The following is a 22,132-nucleotide window of genomic DNA, read 5'->3' on the forward strand; positions in this document are numbered from 1 at the left end:
CGGGTACACTTATAGCTGCTAAAAAATAATCTGTGGAGCCACTAAGTACAACATTTATTTGTAACCTTTGGAAAATTTATCAGAGAATAAATTTATTAATCACTTCATTCAAAGCCATGATTGAAAGGACCACACATTTTCTTACATCCTAATAGATTTGATGGTCAAATACATTTAAATAATAGAGAATTATTCAAATTTATGGTTATGGTACAGATTTTTACACAAACAACATTGATTGAAATGACCTGTCATTTAAAGCCCCAAAACAGTTTGGAAGATATACCCGGTAGTAATATATTTCCCCAAACAAAATAATTTTACATCACATGTTTTCAAATCATTCTACTCAGAAAAAAATACCCAAACTGCCTTTAATCTTTCCATGTGGGTGTTGGGGAAAATTTGAGACAGCTCAAGCAAAATACAGTAAAAAAGCAAAAGCATGTTGAGTACTGTATGTATGTTAAATCAAAGTCAAGTCGTGAATATGCAGAAAGAATCTAAACAGATGTGTATGTAGCCAAAATTAGTTCATGTAATGGCCCTGGGCCATTCCATGAGAAGAAGGACATGACATCAAAAAAAGAAATGTACCTCTTATGTTAATTCTTTGATTTATCACTAACCTTATGCCATGGATGTTCATAAAACATTAGGGCCTTTCAAATTCAATACAATTTATTTTTCATTTTTGTTGATTTCCTAAGATCTCAAACCATCATCAAAAACGTACATGTGGGACTGTAGATGAAAAAAAAACAATTTATTGCAGATTACACAGGATTCTTGTAATATTTTTTCCTGAAAATTTCGCTAAATGGAAAAAGATGAATATATTTCCATATTCTAAGGGGTCCTGTGATATTTAATCTATTACATAGGGGTGAAAATGGCCTACGGACAAAATGTAACGCGAGTTACCGTAACGTGAGTTACCAACATATTTGCTTCCTGCATTTTACTAGTCCATTGTTTCTTATCTTTAATATTGTGATCTTAGTAAGTCACAACCTACTATCAAATTAAAGTAGGAAAGATTTTGTCAAGATTGTCTAGTATGAGGAGACTTTGCCAAAAGAGGGTCTCATAGAATTGACCATGTCCTTTTTTTGTAACGCGAGTTACCGAAATTCAATAATCCAAGAATCTAAAAAATTTTGTTCTTCAATTTTCTTTTTTGTTTCATTCAATTGTTCTATATCTACCCTGTCCATGTTTGAAAAAAGTATCTTGTAGATCCTAGCAGTTCTAAAGATATAGGCACATTATCGTGTCAATGTACCCATTAGATGTAACGCGAGTTACCATGGAATGGCCCCCCTACAGTAGCATTTTCATATTCTACATTGTAGCAAGGACCTGGCTGTGACCTTGGCAATGGCTATAATGTATAAGTGCATAGCTTGCTTTGAGGTGTATGTTGTAATTGTACAGCACATATTTCAAAAACAATACCAGTAAATGCTCGAACCTAACTTAGACCCTGTATCACTGTACATTGCAAGGTTCTCACAGAAATTTGAGAACCAAATTCCATGGTAGTTTCCATTACTTCCAAGACCCTTAACAGCCTTTTTCTATGACCTTAAATCTCCGTGTATAAGGCACACTTTTTTGGCGCCGAAAAAAATTGAAAGTCGGAGGTGCGCCTTATACACAGGTACAGAAAAAAAAAGTTTTTTTTTTTTTTTTTTTTTTTTTTTTTTTTTTTCCCTCCCCAAAATAGGGGTGCGCCTTATACACAGGTGCGCCTTATACACAGAGATTTACGGTAAGTACATTTTGGTATGGGTTGCGGCATCCAAGCTGCATACGAATACCATGAACGTTGTTAGTTTAAACTCAAAGGCTATGACTTTGTCCACCACTGTGGAAGCCCTGCTATACTTAACCCTAATCTAAAACCCCAAATTAGCCATCCCCCTAAATCTTTAAAGATGCATACTAGCAGGCTCTCATGAGAAATTCAACACCATTCAGGTGTTTTACCCATTAACAAGTGTTGTCAATCACCAGGATTATCCTTCAGTTATTTGACCAACAGGTTTTATGTAATGGTCTGCATTTTCCACCCATCCCCCATGATAAAGACATTATCTTACATTTACCTCACCCGAAGAGTCTCTGACAGAATAAGGGGTATTTCTTGATGGGACTACGAGTTTGCTGTGTGCAAGACTTGTACACTCATAATGTTATTTCCAACAAGTCTGGTGTCAGCAAATTATGACCTTCTGCACATAAAAACTGACGACCATCTCCCTTTAACAAAATAACACCTAGAGCGATTATCATATCACCTTTGTAATTACTCTACATGATGTCAGATGGATTTTAAACTTTCTTGTTCTGCTTCTCTTCTGGACAAAAAAACCCTGGATCGTCGAATGACCCTTGTTAATTAGATTGGAACATCTCCATCTCCATATCTAGAGAAGAAAGGAAAATAGAAATGGTGAACAAAAACAGAATATATATCTCTAAAACATCTAATTATTTTTTTTAATGAGAAAATCCCAACAAATATGCTTGTTTATAGTTACATTCAGCACAATAGCAAAGAGAAATACTGGATAGATGTTCATGATATTATATGGCATCATTTTTTGCAATATATAATACATGGGTGGAAGAATTCTTTGTTTTTAAAAGAAAAGGACACAATCAAAAGTTATTCATTAAGGGCCTCAATCACTTTGGGAATTTCTTTATTTTCAAAATGCACTGTAGAAATCTGGGGTAATTTGTGATTATTTCAAAACTGGCTTATACAAGTACTTCTTGTATACTACCCTTAAATTAACCAAGTAGAAGCAGCGAACTTAGTTTATTTATACTCCCCTTCAAAATTACAACTAGAACAGCATGTCAAGTTTTAATAGTTTTCTGTTGATACATAAAGTGGCTACTATTCACCACTTCACAATGTCTTTTAATTCATCCAAGTCACATGACCATTTTACAAATTTGACATTTTCATGCATCAGGTGACCCAACTTTCAAACATTCACAACGTCCTTATTTTGGGTCATTATTCTCACACTTTCACCTATGCGTTTCTGTGTAAGATTTATGATGAAAATCGTCAGAAGCCATATCTTTTTTTTTGTCTGTTTTTACTTTCAGCAGCCTGTGCTTTTTTCATGTGTAATGAATAATTTGTGAGTATTGGAAATGTCCAAACTGACGAAGAGGCTGTTCACACCGGCAGAGATAGCACGGTCTAGCGTGTGCTAGACCGCGCTATCTCTGCGGTGTGGAAGGTTTCGGTCCGCCCAACAGCGAGCCATGGCGAGCCAAAACGGCGTGCCACTGGAGCACCTCTTGGAGGTGGTCCACGAGAGATAGCGCTATCTAGCGCGCGCTATCTCTGCCAGTGTGAACCCGAGCTACGATAGCACGCCGGAAGTCATCGTTCTACACGCAGGGAATTTTATACTCATTCTATTTTGGTGCGATCTGAATCTGAATCGATACAACTCAACACTCCTAGTTCGTAATAGCGCGCAAAATCTTTGACCGCTCTGACCTCATGACGTCACGCGTCATGGCAACAGGACCTCTCAAAAAAGGGGGTGCTACGATAGACTGGGCTATCTCACTGCGGTGTGGATCCGGCGAATGCCAATGGGCGGACTGTGGGTCGCGCTACGATAGCGCGATCCACGGTCCGCCCACGGTCCCCCCTTGCGGTGTGAACATGCCCTAACATGTACATCATGTTCTGATCGATGCACAGTTGAGGTACAAAGATCGGTAATTATCGATCATTACAAGTATAATCAAAGATAAATTCACTGACTTGAACATTACCTGCCATGAGCGTCTCATGAATGGATGTTCCGTCTGTAGAGTAGCCATCTTCCATCTCTCTACTATCTAAATCACCGGTCGTGTCCCTAGATTCGTTTCCTGGACCCTCGTTGTTCGCTCCTGATGCTGGCACCGGAGCTTGGTTGCTGACAGCATCAGGTATTCGGTTGCTGACAGCATCAGGAACTTGGTTGCTGACAGCATCAGGTACTTGGTTGCTGACAGCATCAGGAACTTGGTTGCTGACAGCATCAGGTACTTGGTTGCTGACAGCATCAGGTACTTGGTTGCTGACAGCATCAGGAACTTGGTTGCTGACAGCATCAGGTACTTGGTTGCTGACAGCATCAGGAACTTGGTTGCTGACATAAGCTTCAGGTACTTGCTCTGAACCCTGGCTCTGAGCTGCAGATCCCAGCTCTGGTATCATGTTAGTGACAGCTCCAGCCTTCTTTTGCTCGCGAACTCGATCTGTATTCAAGAGAAGAATGTGGAATAAGTATGCCCGTCAGCACCGTTAATTACTGAATCTAACAACACTCAGATTCATACTCTATGTATTTCTGCAGAGTGGGGAAGATCAATCGTTGGGCCAATAGCCCTACATGTACATGTATGTCTAATTGCTTTTTATATGAACACATGGGGAAATATTACTCAAACCATTGGATAGAAAACTTGAACTATTTGGGCTCACATAACCCATGTCATCACCAATGTTGGATTACAGAGGCATTGGTGTGAATGTATTATTAATTTTTGTGCTTTTACTTTCAGCAGCCTGTGCTTGTTTCAGGTGTAATGAATAATTTGGGACTATTGGAAATGTCCAAACTGACTAACATGTACATGTACATTATGTTCTGATTGATGCACAGTTGAAGTATAATCAGTAGTTATTGATCATTACAAATACCATTATAGATATGAAATTAATTGACATGAACATACCGGCATGGGTGGTTGTTCCAACTGTCGAGCAGCGATCTTCTATGGCTTTACAATCTACCTTGCTGGTTTTGTCCATAGACTTGTTTCCTGGACCTTCATTGTTGGCGTCTCTTGATGCTTGCAGCGGAACTTTGTTAGTGACGGCTTCAGGTCGTGGCTCTGAACTCGGGCTCTTCATTGATAGACCCTGGCTGTTGACAGCTGCAGGTCCCAACTCTGAAGTTTTCTTTATTGGTAGTTGTCGCAGAGCCTCTTCTTGGGGAGCCTCTTCTTGGGGAGCCTCTTCTTGCTCGCCTACTTGATCTGTATTCAAGAGAAGAATGTTGAATATGTATTCCCACCAGCACTTTTACAATAGCACCAATTGAACGATAACCATAACATTCTTATACAGTAGGCTTGTGGATGCGCCATGTAAGAGAGAGGGTGGATTGAGGGGTCCTGAAAGGACTCTCAGTAATCTTTCTTGAGGGTGTGTTGTCCTGAAAAGGACTGTTGGTGTAGTCTTCAAAAACATTCTTAATTAGAAAGACTTGTACCATTAATTACTGAATCTAACAACACTCAGATGCATACCCAATGTATGACTATTGATTGTGGAGTGGGGAAGATTAATTGTTTCAACAGCTCTACAGGTACATGTATGTCTAAATGCTTTTTATATGAACACATGGGGAAGTATTAATCAGACCATTGGATAGAAAATGTGGGCTATTTGGGCTCACATAACCTGTGTCATTACCAATGTTGGATCAAAGAGGCATTGGTATGCGTGTATTTTTAAAAATGAAAGACAGGCAGAAAACTACCATTAGCAGCTGTACGATTAAAACCTCTCTCTCAAGATCCTACGATCTCAAATTCATGAATTAGCAAACTTAGACAACATCACTGAATATAGACACAGCACAATAAGTTAACAGCAGGTCCATACAGAAAGCATATATTAAACTCCTCTCTTTCCTAAAGACTCTGGTGTCTATCACAGGTATAGGATATAAGTCTTACCATCAACTACGATTCGCCTAAGCACTTCCAAAAAGTCCTTTGCTGATATACCATCTCTGTATCCTCTACGAAGAAGAGTGAACAATGCTGTCTCTGCTTTCTATGAAGTGTAGAACAGACACAGAAAAAGAGAACTTCATGATAAGAAGGTAAAATCATTCAGAGGTATTAAATGTAATCTTGACATCTGCTAATAATGGAAAGATATCCTTGTTCCCATTCGCAGCCGTATATAGCAAGCCTAAAGGGGGGAAAAAATATGTTGTCATTCATCTTTTTAAAGACCATTTGTCAATCATCATAATTATTCATCTTTCAACATCTTAGGGGGGAGCCTTAGAAGCCCCCATGGCTCTTGCTATAGTGGTAAACGGTGTGTGCAACATACAATGTAACTTACATTGTACGTTAATGATCACGATATTACCTTGCTGAAAATTGTGTGCATGTTCTAAAATTTGCAAAAATAACCATACAATATGGATTTAGAATCGCCACAATTTAATTTCTCCCTCTAAGCAAGCTCACATACAGACCAGAAGATTAGATTAGATTTAATCGTAGTTTAAAGAAAATATGTTTCTCATTACAACTCTCCTCCATATTTAACTAAGATAATTAGCCTTTGATATTACTTGAAGAATCCAAACAATTCATCTTTCTGTGACCATCAGGAAATAATTTTTCCTCTCGTTTAAGGCAGGATCATTGCAGATATTAGACATTAAACCACAGAATACAACATTTTGAAATAACATAAGGGGTGCTCAGGAATCGGCATACACATCACATTAAAATCTTCTTCTTGTTCCTAATGATACAATAAAGATGTAGCATGTACCTTCTGAGAGTCTCGAGGTTTCATCCTCATGTAGAATGCGTAGAGGCCACCCATGACCTTGCACATTGCTTTCACATCAATGAGAGACTCATCAAGAAGTGCAGCCTCTACACAGAAGATAACAATTAATTTAAAGGGTGTCGGTTGGGTGGCCCACAAAAGGTTTTGAAAATCAGTTACAACTTTAACTTAATTCTCAGCCAAAATCAGTTCTAAAATTTAAGTCATAAAATTGTCTGAAATGCTTCAAAATATGGCTCAGACTGCACCAGAGAGTATCTAAGAATCCCAGAGCTCCCAGAGACCATACATGTAAGAGTGGCCTGGAACATGGCCGGCTGCAAATGGACTTTTACAGCGCTGTGCCAATCATTTCATACTCCTTTCAAGTTGCAAATTTACATGTTTAAATTTTGGTTTGTGGACTACCCTGTCAATGTCATAGGCATAATGATTCATCATAATGCAATCCAGTCACCACTATAGATCTGAATTCATGTTCTGGCTTAGTGCATGAAAATAAATTTTCCACCTGGAAGAAGGCTAGAGCCTGTGCCACATCAAAAATAGTGTGCACTTTGTGGAACAGAAAAGAATCCCGACTGTACAGTGCGTGTAGAGAAAATGTGTAAATCTAGACTATTGTCCTAAATATTAACATTATTACAAGAAGCTCCACCCCCACCCCCCCCCCCAAAAAAAAGCTTGAATTTCTTTTTTAGGGGGTTGTTTATTTTCTTCTTCCTTTCCCTTTTCCCTTTCTTTCCTTTTCTATGTTCCTCTCAGTATTTCCCTTACCTTTCCTGTTGCGGATAATTGGTATTGTATTGTTGTTTGGGTTTTTAAAAAATAAAATGAGCCATTAATCACATAAAACAGAGGGGCTGACATGTGGACAAGACAGACAGACAAGACAATACACCCTCAAGCCCTCCATCCCCCCCCCCCCCCCCCCCCCCCCCCCCTCCTCCAACCACACAACCACACAGAAGAGCATCCACATTCTTACCGTTGTTCTGCTCCTTGGATTTTTCAGAGCTGATGAGAAAGGCTTTCAAGTGGTCATTGATGAAGATATTCCCAGCTGTAATGAAAAACAAGATGGATAAAGACTAATACCCTTTTCTAACTGCACTTATTTTCATCGGATGCATCCGGACGCATCCGATGAAAGTGCCAGTTAGAAAGCAACAGAGGAGAAAAGGGCGATTAAATAGCCGATGAAAAGAAGAGAAATAGGCGATTAAATTCTCATTCTATCGGTGTGACACCGATGAAATTGCCAGTTAGAAAACGCTCGGGAGAAAAAGGCGATTAAAACAGCGATTAAAATGGTCAAAGGTCGCAGTATGCGGTCGTAACCAGCTGTGTTTGTTGACTTATGGTTGAACATGCTGCATGCTAGCTAGATGGAGCGCGGGCTTAATAATTACGTAATAATTCTTCACTTCCGGCAAGGGCTCGCCACAGCGAGTGAATTTCACCGGCAGTTAGAAACCGACGGGGAAAACTGTGGTTTCACCTTTGTTTACATAAAGAAAATTCAATCGGTATTTTCATCGGTGTGACTCCGATAGAGTGCAGTTAGAAAAGGGTATAAAACATCACTTGTGCAAAGATAGCTGTCCTACTGCCTAAGTAGTCAGTGATTATTAGATTACTAATGCAAGACCCCAAATATTTACCAAATGTCTTGATATAGAGATAGTCAATATTTGTTTAATATCCCTCATATTCATACTTGGTTTTCGAACCCGGGACTTCCAGGTTATGAGACAACTACCCTACCACTGAGATATCCGGCCTCCGTCAGATTCTTTATATGATGGATACAATAACACATAGCGTCCTCACCTCGCACATCTCCATATACTATGGATTTATCATGTAGACCAGCAAGCCAGCTCATGAGATCACAAATGATCTTTACGATATCATCCAAAAGGAAACTCCATCCATCTCCATCGGAAAGCAAGATCTTCTCCAAACAGACGGTGTATTGAGTGAACGTTTTCTTGAACAAAGCTTGCTGTTTGCATGAAAAAATCAAATTGACAAATATATCGCAATACTGGATAACTGGAATATGTTAACACTTTCAACTTGTTATAGAGTAAAGACAACAACCAAAAGTGAAATGCCTTATGAAGACTATAGGTTCTTTGCTGGTCTACCTTGTTGGCTTGCCATAAGAGTGATTATAATGCTCATTTGCTTTCAAATGTCTATATACTCCTTATTAATCATTGCAACTTTTCCTGATGATGCATATTACTTTTGAAGAAAACACCAGGAATAATTCTTTGGGTGTCACAATAATGAGACGTTGATTGAGATTTTCCAGAAAAGCTGACAAATGTGACCTTTAAAGTCAAGTAATTTTTTTTCGACGAAGTGCATTACAGCGCAAGTTTATACCACAAAGGGTTCTTAAGGTCCATGACATTTGACCCATGGCCTGAAGATTCCCATGTCTACTCATTTCATGTCCTGGTACAGGATGAAAAGCACATTTGAGGCTAATTAAAGCTTACATGGTTCTTGATGATTCTGGAGACAATTAACCTCCTGAAAATTGACATTTGGCAAGGCTAACCAACAAGATCATACCTCTTTGGGGGTGTATCCTGTCCTTGTCTTTGTGATTCCTACAGCCTTTGCATGTCTTTCTCCATCCCGAAAGTCGTTTCTCTCAAGGTCACATTTAGGCTGTATTTCCTAAAACATCAAAGTTTTTAAAGGAATATGTACAAACATGTTCATGTATATGTAATGTAAGCATAATCATGGTTACACAAAAAAAATAATGGTGACTTTCACTGAAGATGCCCACTTCTCATTTAGAGCGAGACCAAAGATACAAAATTACTGAATTTGTTAATGTACATGTATAAAGTGACTCACATACATGTACAACTTTACTGTTAAGTTTGTAGATTATTGAACCAAAACATATTTCTATCTACATGTACATGAAGGTTAGACTATTGTAATACATGTAAGTTAGATTATTGTAATACATGAAGTTTCTATAATGTTTTGTCAACAAAAGATATAGAAAACTTGAAACTGTCCAGAATCGAGATGTTAGATTAATCTTTGGCCTTGGATCTCAGACTCATACATTCACTTGTCTGTTGATTAAGCTAGGAACTCCACTGGTCTACAACAACGCATTCTTTTTAAGGTCTGCTTGTATATCTTCAAAATTCTTAATCACATGAAAACTGAATCCCAATGACAACCTCCAAATATAAACATCAGCTTGTAACCTTAGCTCAACAACTGACAAATATAAACTAATTTATTCCCAAATCCAGGCTCTCATCTACTGAAAAATGTTTCACACTGACTGCTTTGAAAATATGGGTCAACATCCCACTTTCCATCAGAGAATTAACCTGCCTTGTCTCTTTCAAAAGATTCCTTAAAACATACTTCTTCCCTCAGTATACTTAATGATTTACTTCATAATTATATTTATTTCATGTTTCTTCCTCACTTTCTACAGTTTTGTATTAAAGCACTATGGTACATTTTGTTTTTAGCACTCCTAAATGATCAATATTGTTATTAATATTAGATTTTAACCCATAATTTATTCTCCAACAATATTATTATTTGTGACTAGGTAGAGATGAATTTTGAAAGAATGATAAAGACTGACCTCCAGCGAGCTTTGATTATTGACATCATTAGTCTCGTCAAGTTCATCTTGAAGCACCTTATCCGTCTGCACACTATCCGGCGAAAGCCATGCCTGATAGTGATGTTCATTTGTGAGTCCTACTCCTAGGGTCATCCGACTCATTCCCAAGTTCATAGCTCTGCCCTGTGGGTCACCGACTGCCAGGAGCTGATCATCAACCTGCCCATCAGAGGCATTCTGATTATAAAAAAGTGAGCGATATATGATACAAATTTCATATTTATTGTAAATTAAGCAGAAACTTTAGCATTCACTAGACGTACCATGCAAGAGGTGACTATAACATAAATCACCCAATTCTATATCACATTTCTCTCATTTAAGTTAACTCTATTAAATTCATTCATTCATTCAAAATAACATTTATCTTCTTCCGTTCAATTTGACAACATATTTGACATTTGTTCAAACAATACAATTTATAGGTAGGAACATTTAAAAACTTGTATTACAAGGAAGAAGGCGCGAATCCCAGTAAGCATAGCTTGGGTACGCCCAAGTTCATAAATACATAATATAATCTATGAAGAATTCAAAAGGAATATACCTATTCATATATTTGTATGTACATGTATATGTAGCTGTAGATGTAGCTGCTGTAGCATAGGATATGTGTCATTTCAATGTTTTCTCCTCACCTCAACAAGATTGTAGCCTTTTTCTCTAAGAAGAGGCTGATACCTCTTCATCTCCTTGAGGTTTATCAGAGAAACATCGGAATCTATTTCTCGCTCAGACGTCTTCGAGTCCCCCAGATTTTTTAGGGAAACATCTGAATCTGTGTCTTGCACAGACGTGCTCAGATTGGCATCCATGTCATACATGTACTACATGTAGTTGGAAACTACCATGTACAGTACATGTACCTGTGAAGAAGAAAAAAAGGTTAAAACTATTTAGAAATGCTACATGTATTAGCTTCAAAGATTTTCATCATCATCATAATCATAATCATCATAATAATAACAATACTTATGGTAACATTTTTGACTTGATCTCCTCAACAGTTACAGTGCCCATACCTCTAGCCCCCGCTAAACAATTTTTACTGGCCAATATGCAGTTTTTGTCCCTCATTTGACACTTAACATGGATTTTGAAGTCAATACGACTTAATAGATTTCCCTTTGTCTTTCCGATGCTGGTAGTCGGCTAGAAGATATTTTAACAAGCAAAGAATCAACCCGATCGAATCAGAGTAAAAATATTTTTTTCATGAATTCATAATTTACACAATAAAAACTGCAAACAGGCCAATCTTCGTCCTTCTACACGTACATGTACATGTACACCTATTGCATGCACTACAAGTCAATGAACATATAGCATTACAACATCACAAATAAAACTATTTCCTGGTGTCTCATACCAGCTCACTTCCTCTAATAAATATCATTTTACATGAAATGAGCAGAGGCGGCGCTCCCCCCCCCCCACACTTTTTGGAGTACCACCAAAAGTGCCCCTTTTGACATAGGAAAAAAGCCCTTTTTACTTTGACAATTGAGTGCCTCTTTTCTTTTAAATAAGTACCCCTTTCCCTTCTAATAAGTGCCCCTTTTCACCTCTGATAAGTGCCCCTATTTTGGCAAGTGCACCTTTTCCTTTAAATAAGTACACCATCCCCTCCTAATAAGTGCCCCTTTTCACGTCTGATAAGTGCCCCTTTTATTTTGACATGTTCTTTTTTTCCTAGTGATAAAGAAAGAGAGCCCCTTCCCCCTCCCATCAATGCCCCCTTTTCCTCTGATAAATGCCTCTATCAAAATCTGATAGGTGCCCCTTTTCCTTTGAAGTGTCCCCTTTTCAATCTCATTAAAAGTGCCCTCTTTCATCTCAAGTGCCCATTCTCAGGTACAATAAGTGCCTCTTTCATTTTGAAATGTGCCTCTTTCCTTTTCTAATAATTAAGTGTAATTTTTTCTTCAGATAATCGTACCTTTTCGTTTTTATAAAAGGCCCTTTCCTCTCTCATAAATGCCCCCTTTTCACCTCTGATAAATGCCCCTTTTAAAATGAATAGGTGTTTCATTTGCATTCTCATAAGAGCCTCTTTTAATCTCTATTGAGTGCCTCTTTTCAGGTGCGAGCAGTGCCCCTTTTCATGATAGCCCTTTTTACTTTGACAACTGCCGTTTTTTGTTTCTAATAGGAGCACTTTCCTTTTAATAAGTGCCCCTGTCCCTCTTCAATATTAAACAGCTCATTCCCTTTCTCATAATTGCCTCATTTTACATCAAATAATTGCCCTTTTTTTTTACTTTGACATATATATGTCCCTTATCCTTTCTAATTAGTATACATTATTTCCTTCTTCTAAGTGCCCCTTTTCCTTGTTTATAAAAGCACCTTCCCCTTTTCACCTATGATAAATGCCCCTATTAAAATCTGATAGGTGCCCCTTTCCTTCAACATATTCATCTTCTTCATTCTCATAAGAGCCTTTTTTTACATGACCTACAGTACATGTACATGCATGTACAGTACATGTATACCCAGATGCTGTGTGTCTGGACAGGTTTTACATCTGGACATTTGATTTAAAACAGCAATTTGAAGGATTTTGCAAGCAATATATCATAAATCCTCAAAGAATTATGTTGGACAATATTATAAATGACAAACATTCATGATGGTATTGCCATTTGATCACTATTTTTCATTAAAACTGAAGGCAGAATAGAAGGCTTTGTGTTTGATGTTCATTGCTCCCATGGCTCTCGAGATGTAGCAATAATACGGCAAAAAACACTGAATTTCAAAGAAAAGTGAGTGTGACCTATCATTTTTAACCTATGTCCTTCCCCAGAATGTAATCAGTTTGTCTCCTTATGGTGATAGTATATGAATTGTTTATAAATTAGATCTTTTTTTTTCCTAATCATCATCATCATGGGTGTGCAGCAAGGGCCGTCTGTGTATGGGGGCGGCCACGGTTTGCAAATTTCAATATTAGTAAGTAATTCCCCATACCACAGAAACTGTCATACTTTCAACAAAGTAGAACCACTGATTACCCCTCCCCCCCCCCCAAAAAAAAAGCATCAAATTAAGAACTTGGATTAGATTTAGAATTATTTTGCCCAATTGTAATAATGTCACCTGATTCCCAGTTTAAATCTTGCCCCCTTTTTGATGACAGGAGGAGGGCGTGCTCCGACACAGAGTGTAATTTGACAAGAGTCAATGTCAAGAGTCAATGTCAACACATATTTTCATTCATAACTACAGTACCGGTATGTTGCACTGGCAAGAGTACACACACAATATGCACCATGTATCGATATCCTACATACATGTACATGCATGCATGTCCATGTTAGAGAGCTTTGTTCTTTGTTCACGAAAACCACAGACAGTTACGACACACGCCAAATTATTATAAACAAATCACAATGTCATCTGACGTCTTCCATATCATTAAATACACACTTTGATCTTCATACAAGAAGTCAAATTATCCACTTACAATTCCACTTGAATGAACACAATGTCAGCAAACAATGCAGTTTTACAAACACTTATGTATCAGTCCAAAATCATAATAGCGCTAGCCTGGCTATAGCTAGATCAGGGAGGTGGGAGGACAGTATCGAATGATGTTGACGTCACGTGATGTGACAAGTTCATGTCAAGTACAGTTAAAGGGTGATGCATATCAATGCATGCGATGGAGGTGTTTCATTCACATAATAATATATTGTGCACTACATGAATTTAAAGTGAGCTAATGTAACCCATTTATTGAAACTTGAATTTCTGTTAGTAGTTTTCTTAATGATTTCTACAAAGAGTACATGTTGCAAAAGATTTTTTTTTTTTTAATGTAAAAAAAAATGAGCCGATATGAAAACAGGTAAAAGTTTTGCAACTCGATTTCTACACTACAATAAAATTTCTTCCAGATGACAAATTATTTCCAAACTTAATGTATGAACCAACGCCTGTACAGTACGTACAGTGGAGTTTACTCCATGGTAGCATGGGGGGGGGGGGGGGTCTTTTCAGCCTTACATGATTAAATTGTGCTAATAAGTCAAACCCATCAGGAGTCAGGACGTTTTTTTCTCTCATTATAAGATGTATTTTTTCGCACTGCGACCTCACAAATCTTCAAAATTTTGCTCCCTTTGCTCACTCGCAAATAAATATTCCGACCATCACACCCAACTGCAAGGTAAGATGCTTAAGCAGTATCTTAATTGGCCCCTGTAAAGAAAGAAACAAATATTGTAACAATACACCCATGACAAAGGGCGTATCCAGGATTTGTTAAGGGGAGGTGTTTTTTGCCAATACATGAGAAAATATTTACGGACGAATCAGCCAGCCGGTAATAAAGCAGGGGGGGGGGGGGTGAGGGGGTAGCACTAATTTTTGGCGGGGGGGGGGGGGGGGGGGGGGGACCATAGATACAACACAGATAAAGGGTGTCTTTAAAATTCTAAAACACCCCTTTTGCCAAGGAGGGGGAGGGGGCGAGTGTTTGAACACCTAACACACCCCTGTTTGCTACGAGGAGGTGTTTGAACACCCAAAACACCCCTCGATAGGCCAATGCCCAAGATAATGTAATCATAATTATGAAAATGTAGGGGTTTAGATGTACATGTACCAATGTCTGAAAATGTATGTTTTTGCTTTTGAGGTTTCTATACAATGTATGTACATGTACATGTTCATGTAGGTGCCCTTTTGGGGGTGCCCCCCCCCTCCCCCCCTCCCTCCCACTGGAAGATGCAATTATAACTAGGCTGGGCATACAAAAATACAGAGTTTCATGGCAATTTACCTCTTAAAACCTTTGGCCTATATGTACATGTATGCCCAGACGCTCTGTGTCTCGCAAGTTTTGTATCTGGACAGTTTTTTTTTTTTAAACAGCAATTTGAAGAAGTTTACTGCAAGTAATATTTCATAAATTTATCTTAGAATTATGTTGGACAATATCATATATTTATAAAATAATAACAATTCATGATGGTTTAATATATTAATTGCTATTTGATCACTATTTTCATTAAAACTAAAGGCAGAGCAGAAGGACATCGAACCCGCCCCCTCACCTCCTAGTTCTAGTATCAAGTTTGATGTTCATTGCTCCAACGACTCTTGAGATACAATATATGGCAATATACACAGCAAAAAACACTGAATTTCAAATAAATTTGTTTGAGACAAAATCAATCACAAAGTCATACGCCAGAAAACAAAGGTTAAAGTTAAAGATATGGAGAAAGTCAGAGAATCAAAGTGGAGATGGGCTGGGCACGTAGCAAGACTTCAGGACAATAGATGGACAAATCGTTTAACAGAATGGCAACCAAGGATGGGAAAGAGAAGAAGAGGAAGGCAGAAGAGAAGATCGACCTAACATCATACATGGGAACGGCCGCTTGGACTAGGACAGCTAGAGACAGAAGAGAATGGAAATGTTATGAGGAGGGCTTTGTCCAACATCTGGATGAACTATAGCCTGTTAGATAGATAGATAGCCTTTAAACCTTTGACCTACCCCAGAATGTAATCAGATTGTCTCCTTATGATAAAAAACATAAGATTAAAAAAAATATATATGTAAACTAAAAAATCTATTTTCTTTCCAATAATCATCAGAAAAAAACTGAGGGCAAACTTTTTGCCAGATTCTGGTGAGAATTAATTGGCAAGTTAATCCCCCTTGGGCGTGCAGCAAGGTTTTACCGTCTGTGTAAGGGGAAGGTTGACAAATGTTAATATTATTAAAGAATTCACCACAGAAACTGTCAAATTTCAACAAAGTCGAACTACTGATTATGTATAGTAGATCTACCCTCCCCCCCCCCCCCCCCCCCAAAAAAAAAAAAAATCAAAAAAAAAATCAAAGAACTAATTAGATCAGATTTTGAATTATTTTCAAAATGTATAACCTCAAAAACTGATTCCCAGTTTAATCTTAACCCCTTTTTTTACGAAGGGGGGGGGGGGTGTGCTCTGTCACAGAGTGTAATATGACAGGAGTCGGTGTGAACAACACAAGTTTTCAACACAAGGCAAATAGTACACACAGCACATGCACTAGCTGGTATATCATGCTTACCAGTACATGTACATGTACATGTACATTTAGATAATAGCATAGAGACCTTTGTTCAAAGTGCGCACGTCAAAATATTGTAATCACAAACCACAATGTCATCTTCCCTATCATAATATACACTTTATAATCTTCATACAAGAAGTCAAATTATCGACTTACATTTCCACATGAATGCACACAATGTCCCAAAGTTAAGACCAGCTATTAATGGTCCTATAGTTCTCGGCAGTTTTATCAAAACAAACAAAATGTCATAATAGCGCTGGCCTGGTTAGAATGTTATTCATTGACGTCATGCATGTTATTTACATGAAGTTCAAGTCAAGTGTGATGCATATCGATGCGCGCGAATGGGAGGTTTCTTTCATTCACATGATTATTGTGCACTACAGTGTACAGGGTGTACAGTACATCAATACAAATGATTGAACCCATTTATTGAAACTTGGATTTTGTTTATAGATCTTATTGATTTCTACAATGAGTTTATATTATTGCAAATAATTTCTTTATTTTTAATGTAAAAAAAATAAGCTGATATGAAAACAGGTAAAAGTTTTGCAACTCGATCTTAAGGGCCTTTCACGAAAATATTTCATCATTTTCTACACTACAATAAAGATATACGGTATTTACAAATTTCTTCCAAATGACAAATTATTTCCAATCTTAACTTATAAACCAACGCCTAATATGTCTACAGTGGCATTTACTCAAGGGTGGCACGGGGGGCTGGGGGTCTTTCAGTCTTACATGATTAAATAGGCCACTTTCGTAATGTAACCAAATTTAATGCATAAGTCTTTGTAAAGTGCCTCTATATAAATATTTTATTCACCTGATAAGAATAATGGAATTTCAATAGACAGAATCTGAACTGCATACATTAGTTGTTGCCAGGTTGGACAAACGTTATGGCTTGACCTACCTAGCAACACTTAATATATGCAATAGCATTATGACTATTGAAATACTATTATTCTTATCAGGTGAATGAAATAATTTGTATTGAGGCACTTCACAAAGACGTATGCATTAAATTTGGTTACATTACGAAACTGGCCTATTGTGCTAATAAGTAAAACCCACCAGGACGTTTTTTTCTCTCATTATAAGATGTATTTTTTCGTACTGTGACCTCACAAATCAAAAACGAAGTTTTGCTTGCTTGGTTCGCTTGCAAATATTTTGACAATCACACCCAACTGCAAAGTAAGATGCTTAAAGGTAAAGACCAGTTTTGGAAACGCCCCCCTCTCAAAAAATGAAATGGAAGCTCTTATTACCATCATGTGAAAGAATATATTTTGACTAATAAGTGATGATACAAATTTTGCCGGAAAACCGCCTAGTATTTGGTAAAATATTATATCTATCCGGACCGGATAGATATATTGCGCACATGTTGCATAGTCCTATATACATCTTTCCGTGTACAGTGCTTGTAACTTTACCAAGACTGGGCCAAATTTCTTATCAGTTTGTTGATTCCAGAGTCTTGCAGTACACACCAATACTTAATGTATATGCTAGATGATCAACCTTTTCTGATCGATTCCACGTTTCTTTCACAATGAAATCGCATGACCAACACTGGTCTTTACCTTTATGTCCCATGTAAAGAGAGAAACAAACATTGAAACAATACACCAATGATCAAGGGCGTATCCAGGATTTTGAAGGGAGGTGTTTCTTTGCCCAATTTGTGAGAAAATATTAAGCAGGAAATCAGCCAGCCAGCCGGTAAATAAAAAGGGGGAACTAATTTTTGGCTGGGGGGGGGGGGGGGGGCCGGCCATAGATAAAACACAGATAAAGGGTGCCTTTAAAATTCTAAAACACCCCCCTTTTACCAAAGGGGAGGTGGTGTTTGAACACCTAAAACACCCCGTTTGCCAAGGAGAGGTGTTTGAACACCCAAAACACCCCTCCCCCCTCGATACACCAATGCCCATAACATAATCATAATTATTAGAATGTAGGGGTATACATGTACCAATGTCTAAAAATTCATGTTTTTGCTTTGAGGTTTTCCTACAATTTATGTACATGTGGGTGCCCCCCCTCCACTTTGGAAGACACTCCACCCCCCCCCCCCCCCCCCCCCTCCTTGGAAATAAGACTTAAGTACTAAATACCATTTGGGGTTTAGAAAAAAAAAGAATGAATGAGAAATTGAGACTGTTTCTCCGATATAGAATTGCTTTAGTTAGTTGGTCATCATTCTCTACTGCTGGAACATGTACAAATTCATTTTCGCTATGACTAGTCTAATTACATGTAATTATGTATAAACAGCATTAGCTATGCCCATATGCTGAGCTGGGCATACAAAAATGTAGAGTTTCATGGCAATTGACCTCTTATAACCTTTGACCTTAATGACCTATATGTATACCCAGATGCTGTGTGTCTGGACAGTTGATTTAAAGGGACTATGTCCCATTTGCAGGCCAAAAAAATGAAAAAGTTAAATTCCAACTGCATTTGAAAGATAATACTAATTTAGAACTTTCCTAAAAAAGGTGGGGCTTGAAAATGCCTTCAAGTGGGGAAATAACGACTATTAGTTGTCAAATCGACTTTAGGGCTGTAGAGCCCAAAAGTAATAGTCTTGATTTTCAGACAATTGTACCGAATGGTCATACGTTTTATGCTGCGCAAAGTTTCAATCAGTTTAATCTTGGCCATCACAAGAAGTGGGTTATTGATGTAGACAAATACTCATGTACCCTTTACAACTCTTTTCATGTATTGTGCAGAGCCTGTGAGCCCAGGAACCTCGGTGCCAATGTCTAGTCAAGCGCCACCCACACCATCTCGTGCTCTAAGGCAGTCAACATCAGCACCTTCCCCAAAGATGGCACCGATGAAATTTCCCACCTTTAGTGGGCATTTGAAGGACTACAATCGGTTCAAGCAGCTATTTCTCCACTGTGCAGGAGGTTTGACTGAGATTGAATGTTTCTATCAGCTCACCGAGGCAATGGTCAACAGCAGAGAACGCAGCATGATTAAAGGATGCATTAGCGTTGAGCGTGCATGGGAAGTGTTAGATGAATACTATGGAGATCACCTTCGCCTTCTATCAAAACTTGAGACATATGGTATATGTGGCCAAATTAAGGAATGGATAGCAGACTTCCTCCAAGGTAGATGCCAGAGAGTTAGAGTCAATGATAAATTATCTGACTGGACAAAAGTAAGGAGCGGAGTGCCGCAGGGTAGTGTTCTCGGCCCAACAATGTTTGTCTTGTGCATCAATGACCTACCAGATGGACTTCAAGGGTCTGTCAAGATCTATGCTGACGACACTAAACTGTATGGCAAAGCATCCACCAAAGATGATCTGTGCTCAATCCAATCTGACCTTGATGCACTAATGGAATGGAGCAATACATGGCAAATGCACTTCAACACACAAAAGTGCAAAGTACTACACATAGGCCCAGGAAACGTCAAACACATCTATGCCCTTGGAGATGATGTCCTTGAAGCTACATCAGAGGAGAAAGACCTCGGCATCCTCATTGATGACGAGCTAAAGTTCCATAACCATGTGGCATATGCTGTCAAGAAAGCCAACGGAGTACTCTCCTGCATCCGTCGCAGCTTTGAGTGCAGAGACAGGTCCACAATTCCAAAGCTGTACAAAGGCCTTGTCAGACCTCTCATAGATTACGGAGATTCCATATGGTACCCTCGCTTCAAGACAGACTCCAAAACCATAGAGAGGGTGCAGAAGAGAGCTACCAAAATGATTTATGACATCCGCAACCGTCCTTACATAGAGAGACTTCGGGCGCTCAACCTTCCCTCCTCGAATATCGCAGACGGCGAGGCGACATGATTCAGGTTTTCAAAATCATCCATGGACTTGAACGCATCCCAGTTGATACCTTCTTTGAACACTCGACTAGCAACACAAGAGGCCACAGTCTAAAGATCGTAAAACAAAGATGCTCAACGAAGATTAGACAGGATGCATTCAGCCAACGTGTCGTCAATGACTGGAACACACTTCCTGAAGAGGTGGTCACTGCTACCACGGTGAATGCCTTTAAAGCCAGACTGGATCGAGTATGGAAGGACAAGCGTTTCTGCTCCCCATATGAGTAGAATACCCGACGCAGAACTGAGCCAGACACTTACCAAGAAGACACCCAACTACGAGAAGGAAGAAAAGGAAATTGAACTGGAAGCCCGACTGCTGAGAACACAGCATTCTTCCAGAATCTCGGGTAAAGGTAAAGGTAAAGGTAAAGACCCCTCCCCCCCCCCCCCAAAAAAAAAGGGGGGGAGAAGAAGAAACTTCAAGTTCAAAGAACTTTGATTTTAATAATACTAGATTCTAGATTTATTTTAGAATTATTTTGCCAAAATGTAATAATAATGACACCTCAAATACTGATTCCCAATTTAACTTTCCCCCTTTTTGATGAAGAGGGGAGGAGGTGTTCTGCCGATCTGTCGCAGAGTGTACACAGGAGTCAGTGTCAACCACTCCAGCAAAGCATTAGAGAGTCAATGCTAATGGCTTTATTGGGTATTGACCTCTAGCGTAGCACAAAGTAATACGAGGCAGCAATTGCACTCATGAATAGTCAATACACTTATTGCACACTTATGCACACAACAAATACGATGTGGTTGATCGGCAAATTTGACAGTAGACTTACAATTTCAATTTTTAATTATTCTTTCTAACATCGGCAAGTTGAACAAATTATATTTTTCTGTTATTTAGGTGTCATAAATTGTCACTAAAGTACCGATTTTGATTGAAATCGGTTGAGTTTTGTACAGTGGTGTTTGAAATGTTGAGAATCAATAGCACAGCTTTTAATACACAGCCAGGATAGTATTAGTAATATGCAGCTATGCCTATGTGTGAGACGGCCGTACCGCTAAATTTTTACTCGTGCATTCAATGCACGTGCGCTGCACAGATCAGACTTACCGCAAGTACACACAACATTAACAATGGCAATGCACATGAATGGTATCATGCTTTCACACATAGATAATAGCTACATTGTTGTTCAATGCAAAGTGCGCACGTCACAATCACAATGTTATCTATAATCTGCCATATCATAAACATACACTTAAATCTTGATACAAGAAGTCAACTTATCCACTTACATTTCAACATGAATGCACACAATGTCCGGGAGATTACTAGGCAAGACCTAACACTGATTATTTGATTAATTTTAGTTTACAAACACTTGTCAGTCCGAAATCACAACAGCGCTGCCCTGGCCGGCTAGTTGGCTATAGATAGAGGTTGACGTCATTATGTTAAGTTCAAGTCGATCGAGTGTGCGATGCATATCGATGCGCGCCGATGAATTCAAGTGAGCTATTAATGTAACCCATATAATTGAAACTTTGATTTTATATAAATGTAATTCTACAATGAATAAACTAATGTTGCAAATGATTTCTTTCAAATGAGCTGATATGAAAACAGGTAAAAGTTTTTGCAACTAATTATAGGCCCTAAATTTCGTGAAATATTTCATCGATTTCTACAAGTTAATTAGATTTTTATTAGAATAAATTAAAGATTATGTATATTTCTTCCAATTAAATGACAAATTATTTCCAAACTTTTTTTTGGTGAGAATCAGATATTTAAAGTGAAGAAGAATTTTTTTTTTTAAATATAAAAATAAAAAAAGGCGGACAAAATAAACAGTAATACATGAAGGCACCACCCCAT

General features: G+C 38.3%; 1 protein-coding gene across 1 annotated transcript; it reads right to left on the reverse strand.

Moving 5' to 3' along the window:
• Nucleotides 1-1,852: 1,852 nt before the first annotated feature.
• Nucleotides 1,853-21,641, reverse strand: LOC100888600. Its single transcript, XM_030974304.1, has 11 exons — nucleotides 21,550-21,641; nucleotides 10,964-11,191; nucleotides 10,284-10,502; nucleotides 9,227-9,334; nucleotides 8,471-8,645; nucleotides 7,626-7,700; nucleotides 6,617-6,723; nucleotides 5,776-5,875; nucleotides 4,768-5,070; nucleotides 3,817-4,287; nucleotides 1,853-2,432 (listed from the first exon to the last, which is right to left on the reverse strand). Exons 2-11 carry the CDS (start codon nucleotides 11,147-11,149, stop codon nucleotides 2,401-2,403), a joined length of 1,776 nt encoding a protein of 591 aa, XP_030830164.1. The 5' UTR covers nucleotides 11,150-11,191; nucleotides 21,550-21,641; the 3' UTR covers nucleotides 1,853-2,400.
• Between the last annotated feature and the right edge of the window lie 491 nt (nucleotides 21,642-22,132).

Source organism: Strongylocentrotus purpuratus, unplaced genomic scaffold (assembly GCF_000002235.5).
Source record: "Strongylocentrotus purpuratus isolate Spur 01 unplaced genomic scaffold, Spur_5.0 spur5_contig_866, whole genome shotgun sequence".
Taxonomy (NCBI): domain Eukaryota; kingdom Metazoa; phylum Echinodermata; class Echinoidea; order Camarodonta; family Strongylocentrotidae; genus Strongylocentrotus; species Strongylocentrotus purpuratus.

Excerpts from the sequence above, each read along its gene's own strand:
- LOC100888600 (XM_030974304.1), bottom strand. The coding sequence starts at position 11,149 with ATGTATGACATGGATGCCAATCTGAGCACGTCTGTGCAAGACACAGAT. Across the intron at positions 9,335-10,283 it reads ATAATCAAAGCTCGCTGGAG|GAAATACAGCCTAAATGTGA; the intron begins GTCAGTCTTTAT and ends TTGATGTTTTAG. Across the intron at positions 8,646-9,226 it reads CAGGATACACCCCCAAAGAG|CAAGCTTTGTTCAAGAAAAC; the intron begins GTATGATCTTGT and ends TCATGCAAACAG.